At 40.7% G+C, this 19,571-nt stretch overlaps 1 protein-coding gene across 4 annotated transcripts in view; it reads left to right on the forward strand.

The window, feature by feature from the left end:
• TBC1D8 (TBC1 domain family member 8) overlaps window positions 1–19,571 on the forward strand; it is a 116,981-nt gene that overhangs the window by 37,690 nt on the left and 59,720 nt on the right. For 2 of the 4 annotated variants that reach the window (XM_058534453.1, XM_058534454.1), the window contains exon 2: window positions 13,067–13,222. The exons of 1 other annotated variant lie outside the window; for it this stretch is intronic. In XM_058534453.1, the coding sequence (XP_058390436.1) occupies window positions 13,067–13,222 (156 nt within the window). The remainder of the gene's footprint in view (window positions 1–13,066; window positions 13,223–19,571) is intronic. One more of the 4 variants, XM_058534455.1, reaches the window with a different exon arrangement.

Genomic DNA, 19,571 nt, shown 5'->3' on the forward strand with positions numbered 1-19,571 from the left:
AAAAAGACTAAGTTTTCTGACTTTGATTAAAATACTTTTCGTCGGGGATGAGTGTTGCTGTTTTTTAAAAGTTTTATGGTGCTTTGGTGCTGTTCCTGGGAAGAGCAGAGCACTTTGTCACTGCTGTCTGTGTAAGTACCAGGCCCAACATAGAGGTTGTGAAAACCAGGAGGCAGTGGGAAGGCTTCTCCGAGTGTCCTTGTTTGTTCCTTGTCAGTAGCTGTCATTTCATCTTAAACTTGGTACCATCCATGTGCGTGAAATCCAGCCGGAATGAAAGACGTGCAGCATTAGCAGTTAGAAGCAAATTACTCATCGGCCCCTGTTTGGGCCCTAATTATAAACCTTGTCACTCGATGTCTATCTCAGCCAGAGTTGTTCTTCTAATAGCCTAAAAATAGGAGTGTTGTGCTCCACTGCGACGCCAGGAGGTTTTCCTGGAGCGCCAGACAAGCCATATGGAGCTGCTGCAGAAGGAAAACCCGAAAAACCTGTGTTCGCGGGGATTTGTTCCTGGAGATTTAGTGAAGACTTCAGCAATTTGGGTTTGTGAGAGAAAAGTCAGTCTGAATGTAGATAAGAGGTGGAGGTTTGTGGGTGATGGAGCATTTCTGAAGATAATGGTTGCCCTGACTTTGTACAGCCCTAGAGCTGCCGGCTTTGGAGCTGGAGCTGGGGAGGTCAGGTGTCGCCCTCAGCTGCTTCATCCTTCTCCCCAAAGGTGGTTGTGACGCTTAATGAGGAAACAGGCACAATGTGTACAACTTCAGCGTTTTTTTTTTTTAATGAGCCTGGCTAATAAATATTACCTAAAAGACATCCTATATCTTTAGCTTTCTTATGAAAGGACAGAATAAGTGGGGCTGTGTACCCTGTTGTTAGGAGCCACGCATTAACACTTTGCCATATATTTGCTTTATTTATGTGTATATATGTATATATTTTTGTCATTGACACATTTGAAATTTGCAGACATCTTACCCTATTTTCTGGTAGCTTTAAAGGATGTCTCTGCCATGCTAATCTTTTTCCTTTGCCCATTCAACAGAAATTTAAGGATAATTTTTTCTTCCTGAATTTTTCTTATTTTGGTTTTCCTGCTGAGAACGTGCACTGTCCTGCCTTCCCATTTTGCATCTTCTCTGTGGTCTTGGCCCCTTGTCTCCTCTAGTTCTTTTGTCTTTGTGCTGTGGTTGGCTCCACCCTGAGTGTTCTGGCTTACCCCCTAAGTGCCCCCAACCCCTCCGTGGGTTCCTACAGGAGCAGTTTGCATTTGCACAGACATGGGGGTCCCCCCTGCCTCCCCTCCCTTGTCTGCGGTGGACAATGACTGGCCTGACTCTCCTTGGCACTTTTTTTTTAAGTAAACTTTATTTTTTGAAACAGTTTTACACATACAGAAAAATTGTGAACGTAGTATAGAGAGTTCTCGTATACCCCACAGCCAGTTTCTCTCATTATTGACATACTAGTGTGGTATATTTGTTTTCATTAATGAACTGACATTAATAGATTATTGTGGCAGACAGAATAATGACTCAAACCTGTGAATATGTTGCCTTCCATGGCAAAGGGGAATTAAGGGTACAGATGAAATTAAGGTTGCTAATCAGCTGACCTTAAAATAGGGAGACTAGCCGGGATTATCCAGGTGGGCTCAATGTAATCACAAGCGTTCTTAAAACTGGAAGAGGGAATCTGAAGAAGGAACCAGCGAGATGGCAGTGTAGAAGGAACTCATCTTGGTGTTGCTGGCTTTGAAGATGGAAGAAGGAGCCGTGAGCCAAGTAAAGTGGGCGGCCTGGTGAAGCTGGAAAAGGCAAGTAAACAGATTCTTGCCTACAGCCAACAGAAAGGAATGCACCTGTTGACACCTTCATTTTAGCTGAGATCCTTATCAGACTTCTGATCTACAGAACTGTGAGATAATAAATTTGTTTTGTTTTAAGCTATTATGTTTGTGGTAACTAGTCACAGCGGCAGTAGAAAACGAATACAGTGATTATTACCTAAAGTCCGTATTTTATTCAGATTTCCTTGATCTTTTTCTGCTCCAGGATCCCATTCAGGATGCCACATTACAGTTAGTTGTCATCTTGGCTGTGACAGTTTCTCAGACTTTCTTTGTTTTTAATGATCTTCACAGTTTTGAGGAGGACCCGTCAGGTATTTTGTAGAATGTTCCTCAACTGTAATGTGTCTGATGTTTTTCTCATGATTAGACTAGGGTTATTGGTTTTGGGGAGGAAGAACAGAGGTAAAATGCCATTCTTGTCATGTCATACCAAGGGTGCATGATACTAACATGGTTTGTGATGGTTGATGTTGACCTTGGCCGCATGGTTGAGGTAGTGTTGGTCAGATTTCTCCGCTGTAAGGGTAGCCACCCACTTTCCATAATGTGGGACTTTTTTGTTTGCTTTTTTTGAGCACTTCCTTACTTTGTGTCACTACAAGATGCTCCAGGCTCATCTTTGGTGTATTTCCTGCTCCAGTTCTAGAATCAGCCATTTTTCTAAAAGGCCTTTGTTTCTTTTATTGGAGAATGGTATTAGAAACCAAGATCGGGCTGCTGGGTGTGCTCATTGCTTCTAGGCCCTCTCAACTGACAGAGCAAGGAAATATATGTTGATATATGCCAACCCGTGTATCTACACATATCTATAAATATTTCTATATGAGGCCATTTGTATCTATAGTAAACTAACCATGAATTCATACCTACATCTCTGGTTCTAATTCATTACTGTATGGATCATTCTTGCCTCTTTGCTTTCCTTATTTGTGAGCTTACGCTCCAGTTAGAAATCTGCCTCTTACCCTCCACTATCCTTTTTCTTAATTGTTCATTTCTAGTATACGTGTGTAGCAGTATTAGAATCACTAACCCGTACACCATGCAGTACAGTTCTTGTATACAGTCATGTGTTGCTTAATGACGGGGATGTGTTCTAAGAAGCGTGCTTACACAAACCTAAATGGTATAGTTTACTACATACCTAGGCTGTATGGTACTAATCTTATGGGACCACCGTCGTATATGTGGTCCTTTGTTGACCGAAACATTGTTAGGCATCTCGTAACTGTTCATTTCTTTGGCTTTTCTTCCTGTGGACTCCACTCGTTAACAGAGTTACCTAGGTCAACATCCTTTCCTCCTTACCCCCTTCACCTCCTTATTTATCCATTTGTAATACAATCAGAACTTTTGGTTATATTCTGCATTCTACTAGGGATCCTCTGACCTCCTAAATGATTTTTTTTTTTAATTGCAAACATTAAAGTTCACTCTTTGTGCTGAAAAGTTCTGTGGATTTTGACGAATGCATAATGTCACATACTGACAATTACAGTTATCATACAGAATAGTTTCACTGTCCTAAAATTCCCCTATCTTTTCTAATTGAACCCCTTCCTCCCAGCAACCACGGATCTTTCTACCCTCACTGTAGTTTTCCCTTTTCCTTTTTCCAGAATAATTGGAATCATGCAGAATGTAGCCTTTGCAGGAGGGCTTCTTTCACCTGGATATGCATTTAAAGTTCTTCCATGTCTTTTCATGGCATGATAGATTATTTCTTTATATTTCTGAATAATAGTGCATTGAATGAATGTACCACAATTTGATTATCCATTCACCTGTTCAAGGACATTTTGGTTGCTTCCAGTGTTCGACAGTTATGAATAAAGCTTCTATAAACATTTGTGTGCAAGTTTTTGTGTGACATAAGTTTTCAGATCAGTTGAGTGAATACCTAGGGGTGTGATTGCTGAGTATTATGTTAAGATTATGTTTAGCTTAGCAAGAAATTACCAGACTCTCTACCAAAGTGACTGTACCATTTTGTATTCCCATCAGCAATGAGTGAGTTCCTGTTGTTCACATCCTTGCCAGCAATTGGTATTGTCAGTTTTTTTATTTAGCCATTCTAATGGGTATATAATAGTATCTTATAGTTTTAATTTGCGGTTCCATAGAGACAAATGATGTTGAGCAACTTTTCATATGTGTGTTTGCCATCCGTATATCTTCTGTGGTCAGGTTTCTGTTCATATATTTTGCCTATTTTTAATGGGGTTGTTTGTTTTCTTATTGTTGAGTTTTAAGAATTCTTTGTATATTTTGGATACAAGTCCCTTATCAGATATGTGTTTCGCACATAGTTTCTCCCAGTCAGTGGTTTGTCTTTTGATTCTCTTAAGTGTCTTTTGCAGAGCAAAAGTTTTTAATTTTAATAAAGTCCAACATCAATTTTTTTAATGGATCATGCTTTTGGTGTTGTCTAAAAAGTCATTGCTAAATGTAAGGTCATCTAGATTTTCTTCAATGAGTTTTATAGTTTTGCATTTTACATTTAGATCTGTGATCCATTTTGAGTTCATTTTTGTGAAAGATGTAAGGTCTGTGTCTTAGGTTCATTTTTTTTGCATATGGATGTCAGTTGTTCCAGAACAATTTGTTGAAAAGACTGTCATTCTCCATTGAATTACCTTTGCTCCTTTGACAAAGATCAGTTGACTGTATTTGTATGGTTCTGTTTCTGGTTCTCTGTTATGTTCCATTGGCCTAATATCCTATTGCCAATACTGCACTGTCTTGATTACTGTAGCTTTGTTGTAAGTCTTGAAATTGTGAAGTGTGAGTCCTCCAACTCTGTTCTTCTTCAATAGTGTGTTGGCTCCTCTACCCTTTTATGTAGGTAATGTTGGCTCCATTACCCTTTTATATGAACCTTGGAATCAGTTTGTCAGTATCTACAAAATAGCTTGCTGGGATTTTTATTGGAATTGCGTTAAATCTGTAGCTCAAGATGAGATGAACTGGCCTCTTAACAGTATTGAATCTTCCAATCCGCGAGCGTGGAATATCTCTTTATTTAGATCTTCTGAGATTTCTTTTATCAGAATTTTGTAGTTTTCTGCATATAGATCCTATGCATATTTGTTAGATTTCTACCTAATAAAAATATCATTTGCTGTTATCAGTGATATTTAAAATTTTTTTTTTCAAATTCCAATTGTTTTTTGCTGGTATATGCGAAAGCAGTTGTCATGTTAACCTTGTGTCCTGCAACCTTGCTATACTTACTTATTAGTTCTGTAAATTTTTTGTTGTTGTTGATTCTTTGGGATTTTTCTGCAAAGACAACAAGCATGTCGTCTGTGAACAAACACAGTTTTGTTTCTTCCTTCCTTATCTGTATGCCATTTGTTTCCTCTTCTTGCCTCATTGCACTAGCTAGGACTTCCATACGATGTTGGGTCCTTAGCCTTGTTCCTCATCTTAGCTGGAAAGTGTCCAGTTTCTCACCATTAAGTATGATATTAGCTGTAGGTTTTTTGTAGATGTTCTTTATAAAGCTAAAGAAGTTCTTGATTCCTAGTTTGCTGAAAGGTTTTTTTTGTTTTTTGTGAGGAAGACTGGCTCTGAGCTAACATCCATTGCCAATCCTCCCCTTTTTGCTGAGGAAGATTAGCCCTGAGCTACCATCTGTGCCCATCTTCCTCTATTTTGTATACGAGACGCTGCCACAGCATGGCTTGATGAGTGGTGCACCCAGGGTTCTGCACCTGCAAACCGTGAGATGCCAAAGCAAAGCTCGTGAACTTAACCACTATGCCACCAGTCCGGCCCCTGAGAGTTTTTTTTTTAATTCATGAATGGATATTGGATTTTATCAAGTACTTTTTCTGCATCAATTGATATAATAATATGATTTTTCTTCTTTTGCTTGTTGATGATTACATTGATTGATTTTTCAAATGTTGAACCACCCTTGCATACCTGGAGTAAGTTCCATTTGTTTATGGTGTATAATTGTTTTCATATATTGTTGGATTTGATTTGCTAATATTTTGTTGAGGACTTTTCCATGAGAGATATTGGTTTGTAGTTTTCCTTTATTGTAATATCTTTATGGGGTTTTGGTATTAGGATACTGCTGGCTTCATAGAATGAAATAGGAAGTGTTCCTTCTGCTTTTGTTTTTTAAAGAGATTGTGGAGAATTGTTATCGTGTCTTCTTTAACATCGAGTAGAATTGGCTGGTGATATGATCTGGACATGGTGTTGTCTTTTTTGGCGGGTTATTAACTATTGATTCAGTTTCTTTAATAGATGTAAGCCTATTCAAATAATTCATTTCTCCTTGTGTGAGTTTCGGTAATTTGTGTCTTTCAAGGAATTGGTCCATTTCATGTAAAGTTATCAAATCTGTGGGCATAGAATTGTTCATAGTGTTCCTTTATTATCCTTTTAATATCAGTAGTGATGATCTGTCTTTCATTTCTTGTATTAGTAATTAGTTTCTTCTCTGCTTTTGCTTTCATTAGTCTAGATAGAGATTTATCAATTTCATTGATCTTTTCAAACAAACAGCTTTGGTTTTATTGATTTTTCTCTGTTGTTTTTTTGTTTTCAGTTGATTTTTGTTCAACTTTTATTATTTTCTTCTGCTTTCTTTAGGATTAAATTGCTCTTCTTTCTATAGTTTCCTGAAGGAGAAGCTTAGATTATTGATTGTTTTAGTTTTTTCTTCTTTTCTAATTTATTCATCTATTGCTATAAATTTCCCTCTAAGCACTGCTTTTGTTGCATTGCACAAATTTTTTTAAGTTGTATTTTCATTTTTATTTAGTTCAAATATTTTAAAATTTCTGTTAAGACTTCTTCTTTGATATTTTTGGGGATTTTCCAGCTATCTTTCTGCTACTGATTTCTAGTTTAATTCCATTGTGATCTGAGAACACACTTTATATGATTTCTGTTCTTTAACAATTTTTAGGGCACATTCTTGCCGTAAAACATATCTGATCTTGGTGAATGTTCCATGCAAGCTTGAGAAGAATGTGGATTCTGCTGTTATTGGGTGGAATATTCCATACATGTCATTTAGATCCAGTTGATTGGTAATGCTGTTTGGCATTAAATCCTTATTGATTTTCTGCCTGCTTGATCTATCCACTACTGAAAGATGGGTGTTGAAATCCCCAACTATACTAGTATATTAATCTATTTCTCTTTACAGTTCTATCAGTTTTTGTTTCCTTTATTGTGAAATTTTTGTTGTACATGATTGTTTGTCAGTCACCATATAAATGCATTGTGCCCAGCCCCTACCCGCCTTGCCCCTGGTACCCACCAAACAGTTCTCTCTGTCCATGTGTTAGTTTATCTTCCCCTTATGAGTGAAATCATGCAGTGTACAGTTCTATCGGTTTTTGCTACATGTATTTTGATGTTCTGTTGTTAGATGCACATGTGTTAAGGATTACTATGTCTTCTTGAAGAATTTACTCTTTTATCATTATGTAATGCCCCTCCTTATCCCTGATAATTTTTCCTGTTCCAAAGTCTACTTTGTCTGAAATTAATACAGCTACTCCAGCTTTTTTAAAATTGGTGTTAGCATGGTATATCTTTCTCCATTTCTTTACTCCACCCTCCCAAATAATCCCTTTACTTTTAACTTATCTGAGTCTTAATAAAGTGGGTTTCTTGAGAACAGCATACATCTCAGCTTTTTTTTTTTTTTAATCTACTCTGAAATCCTGATCTTTCAGTTAGTGTATTTAGACCATTCACATTTAAAGTGATTATTGATATAGTTGGATTAATATCTACCATATTTGATTTCTATTCATTACATTTCTTTTTCTAAATCTCTTTTTTTCTACCTTCTGTAGTTTTAATTGAATATTTTGTGATTCCATTTTCTCTCCTCTTAGTATACTTTACTTCTTTAAAAAAATTTTTGTAGTAGTTGCTCTTGAGTTTGCAATATATGTTTTAAACTAATCTAAGTCCACCATCAAATAACACTACACTGCTTCACATGTTTGAGTGTTTTCAAGTCCTCCCTCTCAGCCTTGATGACATTGCTGTCTTTCACTTCACTTCTAACATTGCGATAATCACCCAATGCATTTTTACTGTTATCACTTTAAGCATTTATCTTTTAGATCAATTAAGAATAACAAAAATAAAAGATTTTATTTATTTTCATTTATTTCTTCTCCAACACACCACTTGCTTTCTTTATGTAGATCTGAGTTCTGACATATATCATTTTTCTTTCTCTCTGAAGAACTTCTTTTAACATTTATTGCTGGTTAGGTCTACTGGAAATGAATTCTGTCAGTTTTTGTTTATCTAAGAAAGTCTTTGTTTCTCCTTTTGAAGAAAAATTTCACTGGATATGGAATTCATCAAATGGTTTTTTTCTTTCAACATTTTAAATATTTCATTCCATTCTCTTGCTTGTATGGGTTCTAACGAGAAGATCTGCTATAATTCTTATCTTTGTTCTTATCTTTTATAGGTAAACTGTTTTTTCCTCTGATTTCTTTCAAGATTTTCCCTTTGTCTTTGGTTTCTGCACTTTGAATATGATATGCCTACATGTGTATTTTTTGGTATTTAACCTGCTTGATGTTCTCTGAGCTTCCTATATCTGTGGTTTGGTGTCTGTAATTAATTCTGGAAAATTCTCAGCCATTATAGCTTCAAATAATTGTTCACTCTTTGTCCTTTTGGTATTCCAATTGTGTATATCTTACATCTTTGGAAGTCATCCCACAGTTCTTGGATGTTCTTTTTTCTTTTGTTCATTCTTTTTTCTCTTTGTGTTTCAGTTTGGGAGATTTCTGTTGACCTATCTTCAAGCTCACCTTGGCTGTCCAGGCTACTGACGAGCCCACCAAACACACTCTTCATTTCTGTTAGTGCATTTTTGATTTCTAGCATTTCTTTTTCTACTAGTTTTTAGGGTTTCCATCTTTCTGCTTGTATTACCCATCTGTTCTTGCATATTGTTCACCTTTTTCTTTGGAAACCTAACCTATTAATCATAGTTATTTTAAATTTCCTGTCTAATAATTCCAAGATCTATGCCATCTATGAGGCTCATTCTGATCCTTGCTTTGTCTCCTCAGACTATGTGTTTTTCTTGCCTTTCAACATTTTTTGTAATTTCTTTGTTGAAAACCAGACATGAGGTATCAGGTCATAAGAACTGAGGAAATGGTTCTTTAGTGTGAGTTTTATGTTATTGTGACTAGGACTTGGGTTGTGTTTAATGTTTGTTCTAGCTGTAGGTGCCAGAGGTTTCAGATTCCTCAGGTGTCCTTGTCTTGGTCTCCCCCTTTGTCTTTGGGCTTCTTTAAGATCTGCCCCTCCTCAGGTGGAGTCTGAGCCTCGCAGCTCTTTCGGCTGTCCTCTACTGTCCTTGTGCTGGCGACTGTTGAGGTGGTGGTAGAGTGTAGGGGAAGGGAAGTGGTCCTACAATCTTATCAGAGAATCTCAGTCTTTCAGTGAGCCTGTGTCTCTGGGCTGTGCCCTTTATAGTGTTTCTTAGCTGCCTCCACCTCCCCACCCCCTTAGGTGAGACAGGAAGGCTAGAGGGGGTTGGAGTCTGAGAAATGCCCTTCCCTCAGCTGAGATAAGGCTCTGGGAAAGTCTTTTCCCCTGGAGAGTAGGCCTTTGTTGTAGAGAATGCTCTGAGCCTATTGCACAACCCAGGACTCCTCCCTTCCCCTGGGAGGGCCACGAGGGGATCTTTCTTGGTTCTTCATAGTGAGAACCTGGCCCGGTTCCTGGTGGTAAAACCTATGGAAGTTTGGGGCCCCTTAAGAATGTGGCCATCAGGAGGTTTTTACTCTCATGCTCGTCCACACTTAGCCCCCAGCTGTTTGTCAAAATCACCGTGTAAGTGTTCCTACCAGTTGATGGCTCCAGTGGCTTCTGCTCTGGGTGAGCAGATTGTGGCTATGACTCTGGATTCTCCCCTCTCTCCAGATTTTGGGGTTATGGTTTGACCTGTGACCTTAGTTCTCTGATAGGTCCAAGAAAAGTCATTGATTTTTCACTTTGTTCAGCTTTTTCGTGTTGTTAGGATGGGAGTGATGACTTCCAAACTCTTTGCATATTGGAGCTGAAACCGGACGTCTCCCTGTCACTTTTAATTGCTGCCCTCCCCACCCTCCCACCAATTGAAGGGGCCGGGCTGGTCGTGTTGGCGTAGAAGGTCCTGACCGTTGCAAAAGCTCCTGGGTCTTGAAGAGAAAAATCACCACTCTTTCCAATCAAAAAAACCAGCTTCTGTGTAGTGGCTTTTCTAAATTACTGCACACCGTGCCCACTTCCTTCTTTTGTTGCTCAGGTTTTTCTTTTTACGAAACTAGATATGGATTCTTCAACAGATCTCAATTTTGGTGAAAGTGCCAAGTGTATGTCTGTGGGATGGGTGGGGGTTTTTACCCCTTTTCTAATCTACGTCGGCTTCCCTATCAACCCCCATCTTTGACAGGCAAACGTGTTCTTTTATCAGTCTTACACAGATGCATCTCTAACCCCATTCTCTGCTCCTCCAACTGGTGTTTTTAATCAGAGTCCCCCTAAGCTGCTGCTCAGATTCTGTGTTAAAGTAGCAGCCCCCTTTATCCAGCAGTCAGCTTTCAGGCCCCCTTGATTATCTGTAACTCAGGAGCAAACTGGTAAGGAGGTAAAAATTCTGAGCCGCCTAAGGAATAATCGCTATAAAAACCTGTGCACCCTTTCTTCCTTCTTCCCCTAAAGCCGTTAAGTGGAACAGATCAAGGTGATTGTTGGGGTGGGGTATAGGACAGTTGGAGCTGGGTAGGGTTAGGATGGCACCTGCCAGGGAGGGGACAGTGGCAACAACAGGAGGATTGATCAGATAAATAAATATATTAAGAATAATGGAAGCCAGGTTTCTCAGTGTGAGAGAAGGGAGTTTCAAGTATGGAGAGAAACTACAATGAACACTGTGGTATTGGATCACAATTGGAGGTATTGGTGTGAACTCAGTTTTTATGTATGTAGATATATATAAAAATAAAAATACATAATATGTCACTGAATATGTATATGCGTGTGTGTATAAATATGTAAACACATATATATGCATACACACAGTCACATATATATACAGAAAGTAGTCTCTACCTCTGTCCACTGAGAGGTGCTGGGAGCAAGCACTGCATTAGCAATGAGCACACCTCGCTCCCAGATCTTGGTTTTTCAATACCATTCCTCACTAAAGGAACCAGCGCTCCTTGGAGAAATGGCTGATTCCAGGGCTGAAGCAGGAAAAGTACAAGATGAACTAGATTATTTTATTGTGCCAGAAAGTGCAAAGAATGATGGGGACGTGTCCAAAGGACACAGAAGCCAGCTTGAAGGGACTCGCACTGGCCAAATCTGAGACAAAAGCATCAAACTAATGATAATGGATTATAACCCATTGAATAAACTAGGAAAACATGAAACTATACTGATAAATAAATGAATAAATTGAAAATTTGATGAGGAACAGGGAATTTACATGGTTTCAAAATACCTCTCTACAGAATACTTGTTAAATACGAAGGGAAAAAGGAATAACTTTACCGTCAGAAGCTTGGCAAATACTGTCTTAATCGAGTTATCAAAGGGAACATTACCAGGAATGGGGCAGATGGAAATCATCTGCCACCTGATAGGATGTGATGAAAAGGACACAACATCACTTCTGTGATTCTTGCCAAAGATTTATAACCTGAATCAAATTGTGATGTAATTAGGATGAAATAGCGGACAAACCCAAACTGTGGGACTTTCCACAGAAAAATTGGCCTGTAATCCTGAGAAGTGTCAAGGTCATAAAAAGTCAAAGAAAGAACCTTCTCTAGACTCACACAGACCAAAGGGACGTGACGACTAAATGAATGTGTGATTCTAAACTGCGTCCAGGGCCGGCCCCGTGGCTTAGCGGTTAAGTGCGCGCGCTCTGCTGCTGGTGACCCGGGTTCAGATCCCGGGCGCGCACCGACGCACCGCTTCTCCAGCCATGCTGAGGCCGCGTCCCACGTACAGCAACTAGAAGGATGTGCAGCTATGACATACAACTATCTACTGGGGCTTTGGGGGAAAAAATAAATAAAATTAAATTAAAAAAATAAATAAAGTTAAAAAAAAAAACAAAAATCTGCGTCCATTGTAGCAAAAGGACGTTATTGGGAAATTTGGTAACATTTGAGTGGGATCTGAGGATTAGATGGTAGGAGTGTATCAGTGTTAGTTTTATGAATCTGGTGGTTGTACTGTGGTTATATAGGAGAATGGCCTTGATTGTACAAAATATACACCGAGGTATCTGGGGTGATGAGGTGTTACTCAGTAACTTACACCCTAATGATTCAATTTGTCTTTGTGTTTGAATTGGTTAAAAACCACACAAATATACATATTACTTGCTCAGGTAACTTGTGGCCCTTACTCAGGGCCTATTAAGAATTATGTATAAAGTAAGGTGAGGGGCTTAATCCTCTCAGCCATCTTGCTTCCCAGGCGATAGAAGATCTGGGAGGAGCTGATGCCACTGGGTGTGTTTTTTTCATCTGCTGTTGGTTCGTGATGCTATTCATTACAACAGCATGATAAACCTTTATGTTGTATGCTTTATAGTCTGTGAAGGACTTTGACATATTTTCTTATTTGCTCCTCACAGTACGCTCCTGGAGTAGGCAGGGATTATTCTTCCACCTTTGAGATGATGATAAAATAATAATAAAACTGGGCAACTCTTATATAGTACTTCTTACAGCCAGGCAATAGTCTAAGCACTTTTAATGTTGAATACATTAACTCATTCAGTTCTCACAATTATGCTGTGAGGTAGGTATACAGTGATTATTCCACTTTACAAATGAAGAAACCAGGGCACAGAGAAGTTAAATAAGTTGCCCAAGGTCACACAGCTTACAAGTGGTAGAGCTGGGATTCAAGTCAGGCATTCTGACTCCAGATCCTCAGCTCTTATTTACTGGGTCGTGTTGCTTCCTGTGTTGAGACGCCGAGAAATGCAGACACTTAGTTAGGTTAGGTGACTGGTCCAGGGCCCCTTGTTCACTTATTCGTAAACGCCAGGCCCTGGGCCGCCGCTGGCGTTGAGTCCCGACACAGACCAGGCTGCCTCGTGCACGGGGGGTGGGGAGCCGCTGTTGGCTGCTTGTCCTGGTCAGTGCCTGTGCTCAGAGGTGCACTTTCTTCTCTTTTCTTTTGAAGGTCGCCTGGTAGGTGCTCTGGATGCAGTGCTGGATTCCAATGCACGGGTCGCACCATTTCGAATTCTGCTTCAAGTTCCCGGGTCCCAGGTTTATTCTCCCATAGCATGTGGTGAGTTACTGAGTGGATCAGACGTGTACTGGGCCATAGCCACTGGTGAGTTTTGTTCCAGTTGGAATCTTCCAAACCTAAGGTCTAAGCATGCTGCGTATCTGCATGTTGGTGAAGCTTGAAGGTAACTCCTTGTAGAACTTCATCTGCTTTTATGAGTTCTTTTCTTTTTCTTTTTTTTTAACCATCAAAAACACATGAAGGCTAAAGCTTGGGCAGCTTAGCTTGGGCATGCCAGGCTTTCGAGTGGTGTGTTGTTCCAGGGCGCTGTATGTAGTTGCGTATGAATTGAGCCACTTTCTTCTTCATTTTGTTTCTGACGTAACGACCGTGTTCCGGAGGGCGGTGCACACTGTAACGGTGAGGCGGACCGGCTGAGGGCGGAGTCTGACTCCGGGCAGTCTTCACCCCCTCGCTCCACGTCTGCCCTGAGAGACTCACTGGACTGCTGGCCCTAAGGGAGTGTGGAGTCGCAGTCTCATCCTCTCCATCTCAGCTTCAGTTCCTCCCGAGGGCGCCACCTAACGCTCTCCCTCACCCGGGCACCGCTGGGGCGGGGGTTGTTACATCCTGAGAACCCTTCCATTAACGAACAAAACCAAGATGTGTCTTTTTAATTACACAAGTAATGAATGTTCACTTTCCGGAAATTAAACAATAGGTAAGAGAGAGGGGAGAAGGAATCGTCTGTGACCGTTTATCCAGGGCTAATCGTCTTCTGTCTGGATATATGCATATGCACATGGAGGTTTTTAGTTTTGTGTTTTCTCTTAACCTTTTTCTAACTACCATAAACTTTCAACATCACCTCACATTCTCACAACCCCACATTGGGTTATTTTTTTCCTGGAAAAATACAGAAAAGTACAAAGAAGAAAGTTGTCACCCATATCTACCATCCAATACTAACCACTGTTAACATCTTGGCATGTATTCTTCCAGTCCGTTTTGTTTTGTTTAATTAAGACAAATCATTCTGTATTTGCATAAAATGATAAAAATGATGTGCTCAATATAAAGAAATCAGTTAACCTTGAAAAGTACAAAGAAGAAAATATCTCTCGCCCCACATCCTCGCCACCCCATGATGATTTTATACATCATCCCAGACAGCTTTATAATGCATGTGGACAGGTACAGGGATAGTTATGAAGATGGACAGAAGAACTTCTGTAAAAACGCAACTGGTCTGACATGCTATTCTATAATAAAAGTATTAAGATTTTACTTGGTTTCAATAGAAGAAGCTGAAGTGAAACCAAAGCAATGTTAAACTTGAAATAAATGTTTCTTGCACAGGAGAGAGCTTATTTTCTAAAAGGTTCATTTAAGGTTAAGGGAAGAGATTTTTGAAAGCTTTACAGGGTTGGAATTGGGGCTTTTTAAAACAATGTTTCAGTTCTGACAATGTTCGTTGACTCCCCATCCTAAAGGGCAAGGATGCCAGCATTCTTATTCTAACCCTGCTCCCCCAATCTCTCATTTTAAAAAGTTTTATTATTATTTTACATTGTAATATCATTCTGTTCTGTAACTGTGCTTTCCATCATTGTTTGGCTCAGCTGTCTGTTTAAATTGATTTAATGCTTCTACTCAGGTGTGGCTTTCCCGATACAGAATCTTCTATTTTGGCTCATCTCTTAATTGGCTAGATTCCTGTTTTCTTCCCCTGTAATGTCTCCCATTTGCAAATGTTTGTGCCTTGCTTTTGGACTTGAATGACACCTTGGCTGAGTGTGATGGTCTCTGGCCATACGCTAGAGCTTGGTACCCGTCTCTCCAGGGTCTTTTCGATATTTAACACGGCAGTGGGAGGAATCTCAGCTGGTCTGATATTTGTTTTCCCCCTTGTGAGTGATGTGCTTTTTGTGCGTAAAAGTCTTTATCACTAAAGTTTAGTAACTTTAGTAACTTGGTTATAATCTGTTACTGCCTTGAGCACATTCTGTTAAATTTTGCTGGAACTGGATATGCTCTTTCAATATGCAGATTGATTTCTTTAATCATGCAGGAAATTTCCTTATATCATTCTGTGTATGTATTATATTTTTTAAAAACGCATTTTATGTTCCATTTATTGGATTCTCCACTTCAAGGACACTTTATGTTGGATAGCTGTTGTCTGCTGTTCATTTCTACCTGTTTTTCTTTATGTGTCTTTTTCATCTGCACTCTCTGTGCTGTTCATAACCCTTTCCTCTAAGTTCATAACTCAGTTTTCAGCAGTGCATTTCATACTTCGTTGCTTTAACTTGTTGACTGATTTTGTTGTCATATTGTTTTGATCCTCAGTTCATTTTCTTAGGTCCCCAATCTCTTTTTTCATCTCTGGTATTTCACCATCTCGTCTTTGAGCTCTTGTCTTACTGAATTCACGTTTTTATTATATTATTTTGCAGCATGAAGCATTTGTGAGAATTTCCCTTTCTTCCTTGAGTGTTCCATTTTCTTCTGGGTCAGAATCTCTGTCTTTTGAACGCCTTGTTCATCTTCTTTGCTGTTGAGTGTTTGCTTGGTGGCTGGGCTATTTCTCCTCCTCTTGGTCCTGTGTGGACATCATTATCCCAGACTAACACTAGAGAGGGTGACTTTTTTAACTTGTATTTTGGGGACAGAGCGGAGCGGACGGGTGTGCTGCTGACCAGACATGGGGGTATGAGGGAGCAGGACCCTGTTGCTTTCTTCTGTTTCTCCCAGTGTCTCTCCTCTTGCTCTGCCCCAGGCAAAAGAGCTGGTCTCGTTCTGGATTTGGGGCTTTTGATGGGAATATTTGGATTTTTGTCTCCTTACTAGATTGGCCTCTGGGAAGTTGGCAGGGTGGGGGCCTCTGCCCAGTTCCTGAATCCACGTTGCCCAGGAGGTCTTGATAGTCAATCTGGTCAGTCAGGCGGGGCTCCTGGAACACTCTGAAACCACAGCGATACAGTGTAGTTCTTAATGGCTACACAGCATTCAACCTTTTGGCTGCAGCCTGATTTACTCATCCAGGCCTTTAGTAGATACTTAATTGGTTCTGATTTTTCAGTATTTTAAAAACTTAAATGAACATCCATATACTTAAATATTTCAGGACACTTGCAGTCCCCAAAGTCTATTCATTAATGTGTTTGATGCCGGCCACGTGCCAGACACGTGCTTGGTGTGAGGGGCCATCACCCTGCACCTGGCTTTCCAGGGCCATGGGGACTACAGATAGCAACCTGGAAATGGCAGTATAGGTACAATGAGGATTAGGAAAGCGAGAGGGGACAGGACCCGTGAAGAGCACGTAATAAGGAATTGCTGCATCAAAGGGATGTACTATATTGTCGCTATATGTATATATAGTCAAATTGCCTGCCATCAAGGTTGCCACAGCGTACACTGTCTCCCCACCCCCGGTGCAGTCGTCCTGAGCAGGTTTAATTCCTAGACCATTCTTTCTGTTGAGCCAACATTGGCTTCCTTCAGTTTTCACTTGGCTGGACTTTTGCCGTGACATGACCCGTGGCTGGTGTACAGACGCTCCGCTTTTTCTGTCCTGTTGCCCACAGAAGGTCCCTGAGTAAGCACTTGTTTTTTCCAGTGCAGCTTTTCTTGGGCTGGGGCAGAGACAATGGTCAGGGGATTTGTGTCTTGGGCTTGTGGTATTGATTTAGATATGTAGGCCTCTCCTGGGACTTCCTTGGGCATCTTGCACTGTTGTTAACTCACCATATTTAATATTTTATTGTGTCTTGAGAATTGAGAAAGGATCCCTGCCCAGGGTTTCAAGTCTCAGATAAAGCACAAACAAGAACTGTCGGAAGGGCCTGGGCGGCACCAGGACGTGGGTAGGAACAGGAAGAGTGGCCTGCGGGAATGATTTATATCTTCATTTGATTTTGGCTGCTCGCATGGGCAGTATGGGGACACATACAAGAGCTTTTGAAGAGAACTGTTTTTTTTCTTTTTCTGTTTCTTTGTAAGCAGAGGTGGAAGAGGTAGGTAGATGATTTCATGAGTGAACAATATTTTTTGGCAACAGAGATCTGTGGATGACTGTGGTTGGAAGGAGAGATAAATTGTTATTATTTTTTTAACTTACATGGACCAAAGACTCCCAAGGCTTTATAAACATTACTGGCTTCAGTGGATAAAAGATCTATTGTGAGAGAGTGGTGGTGAGTTGTTTAGGAGGCGGTGGACAGAGGAGCATGCCTGTCACTCAGGTTGGAGCTCAGAGAGGCCTCCCCTGACACCCTGGCAGCTGCTTCCTCCATTCTGGCCCTCGAGTCCCTCCAGCACCCGTCACTACTATTGTTTCACTTTTTTTTTTTGCCTGCTTCCTTAATGAAAATAAAAGTTTTCTCAGAGTCGTAGTTCCCACTGACCCTCCAGTGCCCAGGACAGAGCCTGGCAGGTGGTGACCACTCAGTAAATAGTGGTGGGCGAATGGGCTGTTAGTCTGGTAAAGGAGGTAATGGGGTTTGCAGTGAGGAGTCCTGTATGTAAGGAGGGGAGGTGGTGTGTGTGATCACCGATTGACTCCCTGGGTCCTCCCTGAGAAGCTGGCAGGGATAGTCCAGGCTGAGTGAGGGCCTGGTTCCGGAGCTCAGTAATGAGCCACCAGGACCATTGAGCAGTAGAAGAACTTGCAACATAGGGGTCTTGCTTTTTGCCTTTAAAAAAAAAATTTTTTTATTGTGGTAAAATATATGTAACAAAATTTACCTCCTTAACCATTTTTAAGTGTACAGTTCAGTGGCATTAAGTACATTCATGTTGTGCTGCCATCACCATCATCCATCTCTAAAACTTCACAAACTGAAACTCTGTACCCATTGATCACTCACTCCCCCATTCCTCTATCCCCCAGCCTCTGGAAACCACCATTCCACTTCCTGTCTCTATGAATTTCACTACTTTAGGAACATCATGTAAGTGGAATCGTATTAAATATTTGTCCTTTTGTGACTGGCTTATTTCACTTTGCACATGTCCTCAAGGTTCATCCATGTTGTAGCATGTGTCAGAATTTCCTTCCTTTTAAGGCTGAATAATATTCCATTGTGTGTCTGCTTTCTTTTTGAAATCAGATGTATCATGTTTGGCGCATGAGTAGAAAGCAAGGACGTGGTATGTAGAAACAGGAGGGTTGAATCGAAAGAGCCAGTTCCTAGTCAGGGTCAGGAGAGGTGGGAAAGAGGAGATTAGAGGGCCGGGGCTCGAGTCCGCAGGTGGGTCAGCTGTGAAGAGCTCTTGGGGGCCCTGGAAGAACAGAGAAACTTTGTCACTGTTTCTCTGTGTCAGTTAGTCTGCTTCGTCCTGTGGGTGAGAAGTCCAGGCCACACCAGGCTGTGCATTATTGATTTGTTATTTCGTGTTCCTGTTGGCAGGTGGTTCTCAGTGCTGTTGCCGTGTTATTGACACACACACTTTATTCTTTACCATGGCCTGAAGGTTGAGTTAGCTGTTGTCTTGGCTTGGTTTTTAGGAAGCAGAACAAACCCAGGCAAGAACTACGGATTGTCTGCCTGGATTGTTCCAGGTGTCATAATAATTGGACTCCTTTTGATGTCGATTGAGATTTCAGCTGTCTTTTCTGATTACTGAAAGAGGACTTGATTGCCGTGCTTAGAGGCAACCAGGTGGGTGTCCTGCCAAGGACGTGGCTGAGGTAGCAGAGGCTTTAGGAGAAACTCATCAAACCTTTGTACAGATGGCCTTTTAATAACACTTATGTCTTTACAGAGCTGAGTTTGGACTCAAGGGCCCGGGTCGTCTTGTGGCTCTGTTTATGGCAGCCTAAGTGCAAAGTTTGCGTGTTGCTATCAAGGTCTGTTCCGTGGCCTTGAGTGAAATGATGGAGAGCAGGGAAACAGGAAAAAGGAAGGAAGCAAGTGTAGCAGGTGAGAGTGACGAGGCCATGATACCACCTTGCACTGGCGTACCGCAGAGATCTCCAAGCAGACAGGGGGAGATGCTCACCTGGATGGACAGAGGCATATCTGCATCTTGGGAGGAGGTGTGTCTGGAGTTTGAAAAACTTAGTTAATATTTTAGATTTGGAAAATGAAAAAACATGATTTTAAAATTTGAAAGATGATTAAAGGAAGCTGGGATATTTTTGCTAATCAAAATGTGGTATATGTTTTAAAAAATTGAGAATCACAAGGAGTTATGCTTTCTAGTTTAAAAAAAACCTTTGTTTCCCGTACTTTCTCTTTTGATCCTCTCAGCAAGGTGTAATTGTTGACTTAGGAGAGGGAGGAAGCAAGCTGCAGGTTGCTTAGTAACTTGCCAGGGCCACATCTTGCGTCAGGGGTGCCTCACCAGTGGCCCAGGCACAGGTTCTTACAGAATGTTCTCTCCGAGTTTTCTTTCTGATGTGTCGTCTCTTATCTCTGCCCTTGACCATGGCCAGCATTTTAGT

This window comes from Diceros bicornis, chromosome 40 (genome assembly GCF_020826845.1).
Source record: "Diceros bicornis minor isolate mBicDic1 chromosome 40, mDicBic1.mat.cur, whole genome shotgun sequence".
Classification (NCBI taxonomy): Eukaryota; Metazoa; Chordata; class Mammalia; order Perissodactyla; family Rhinocerotidae; genus Diceros; species Diceros bicornis.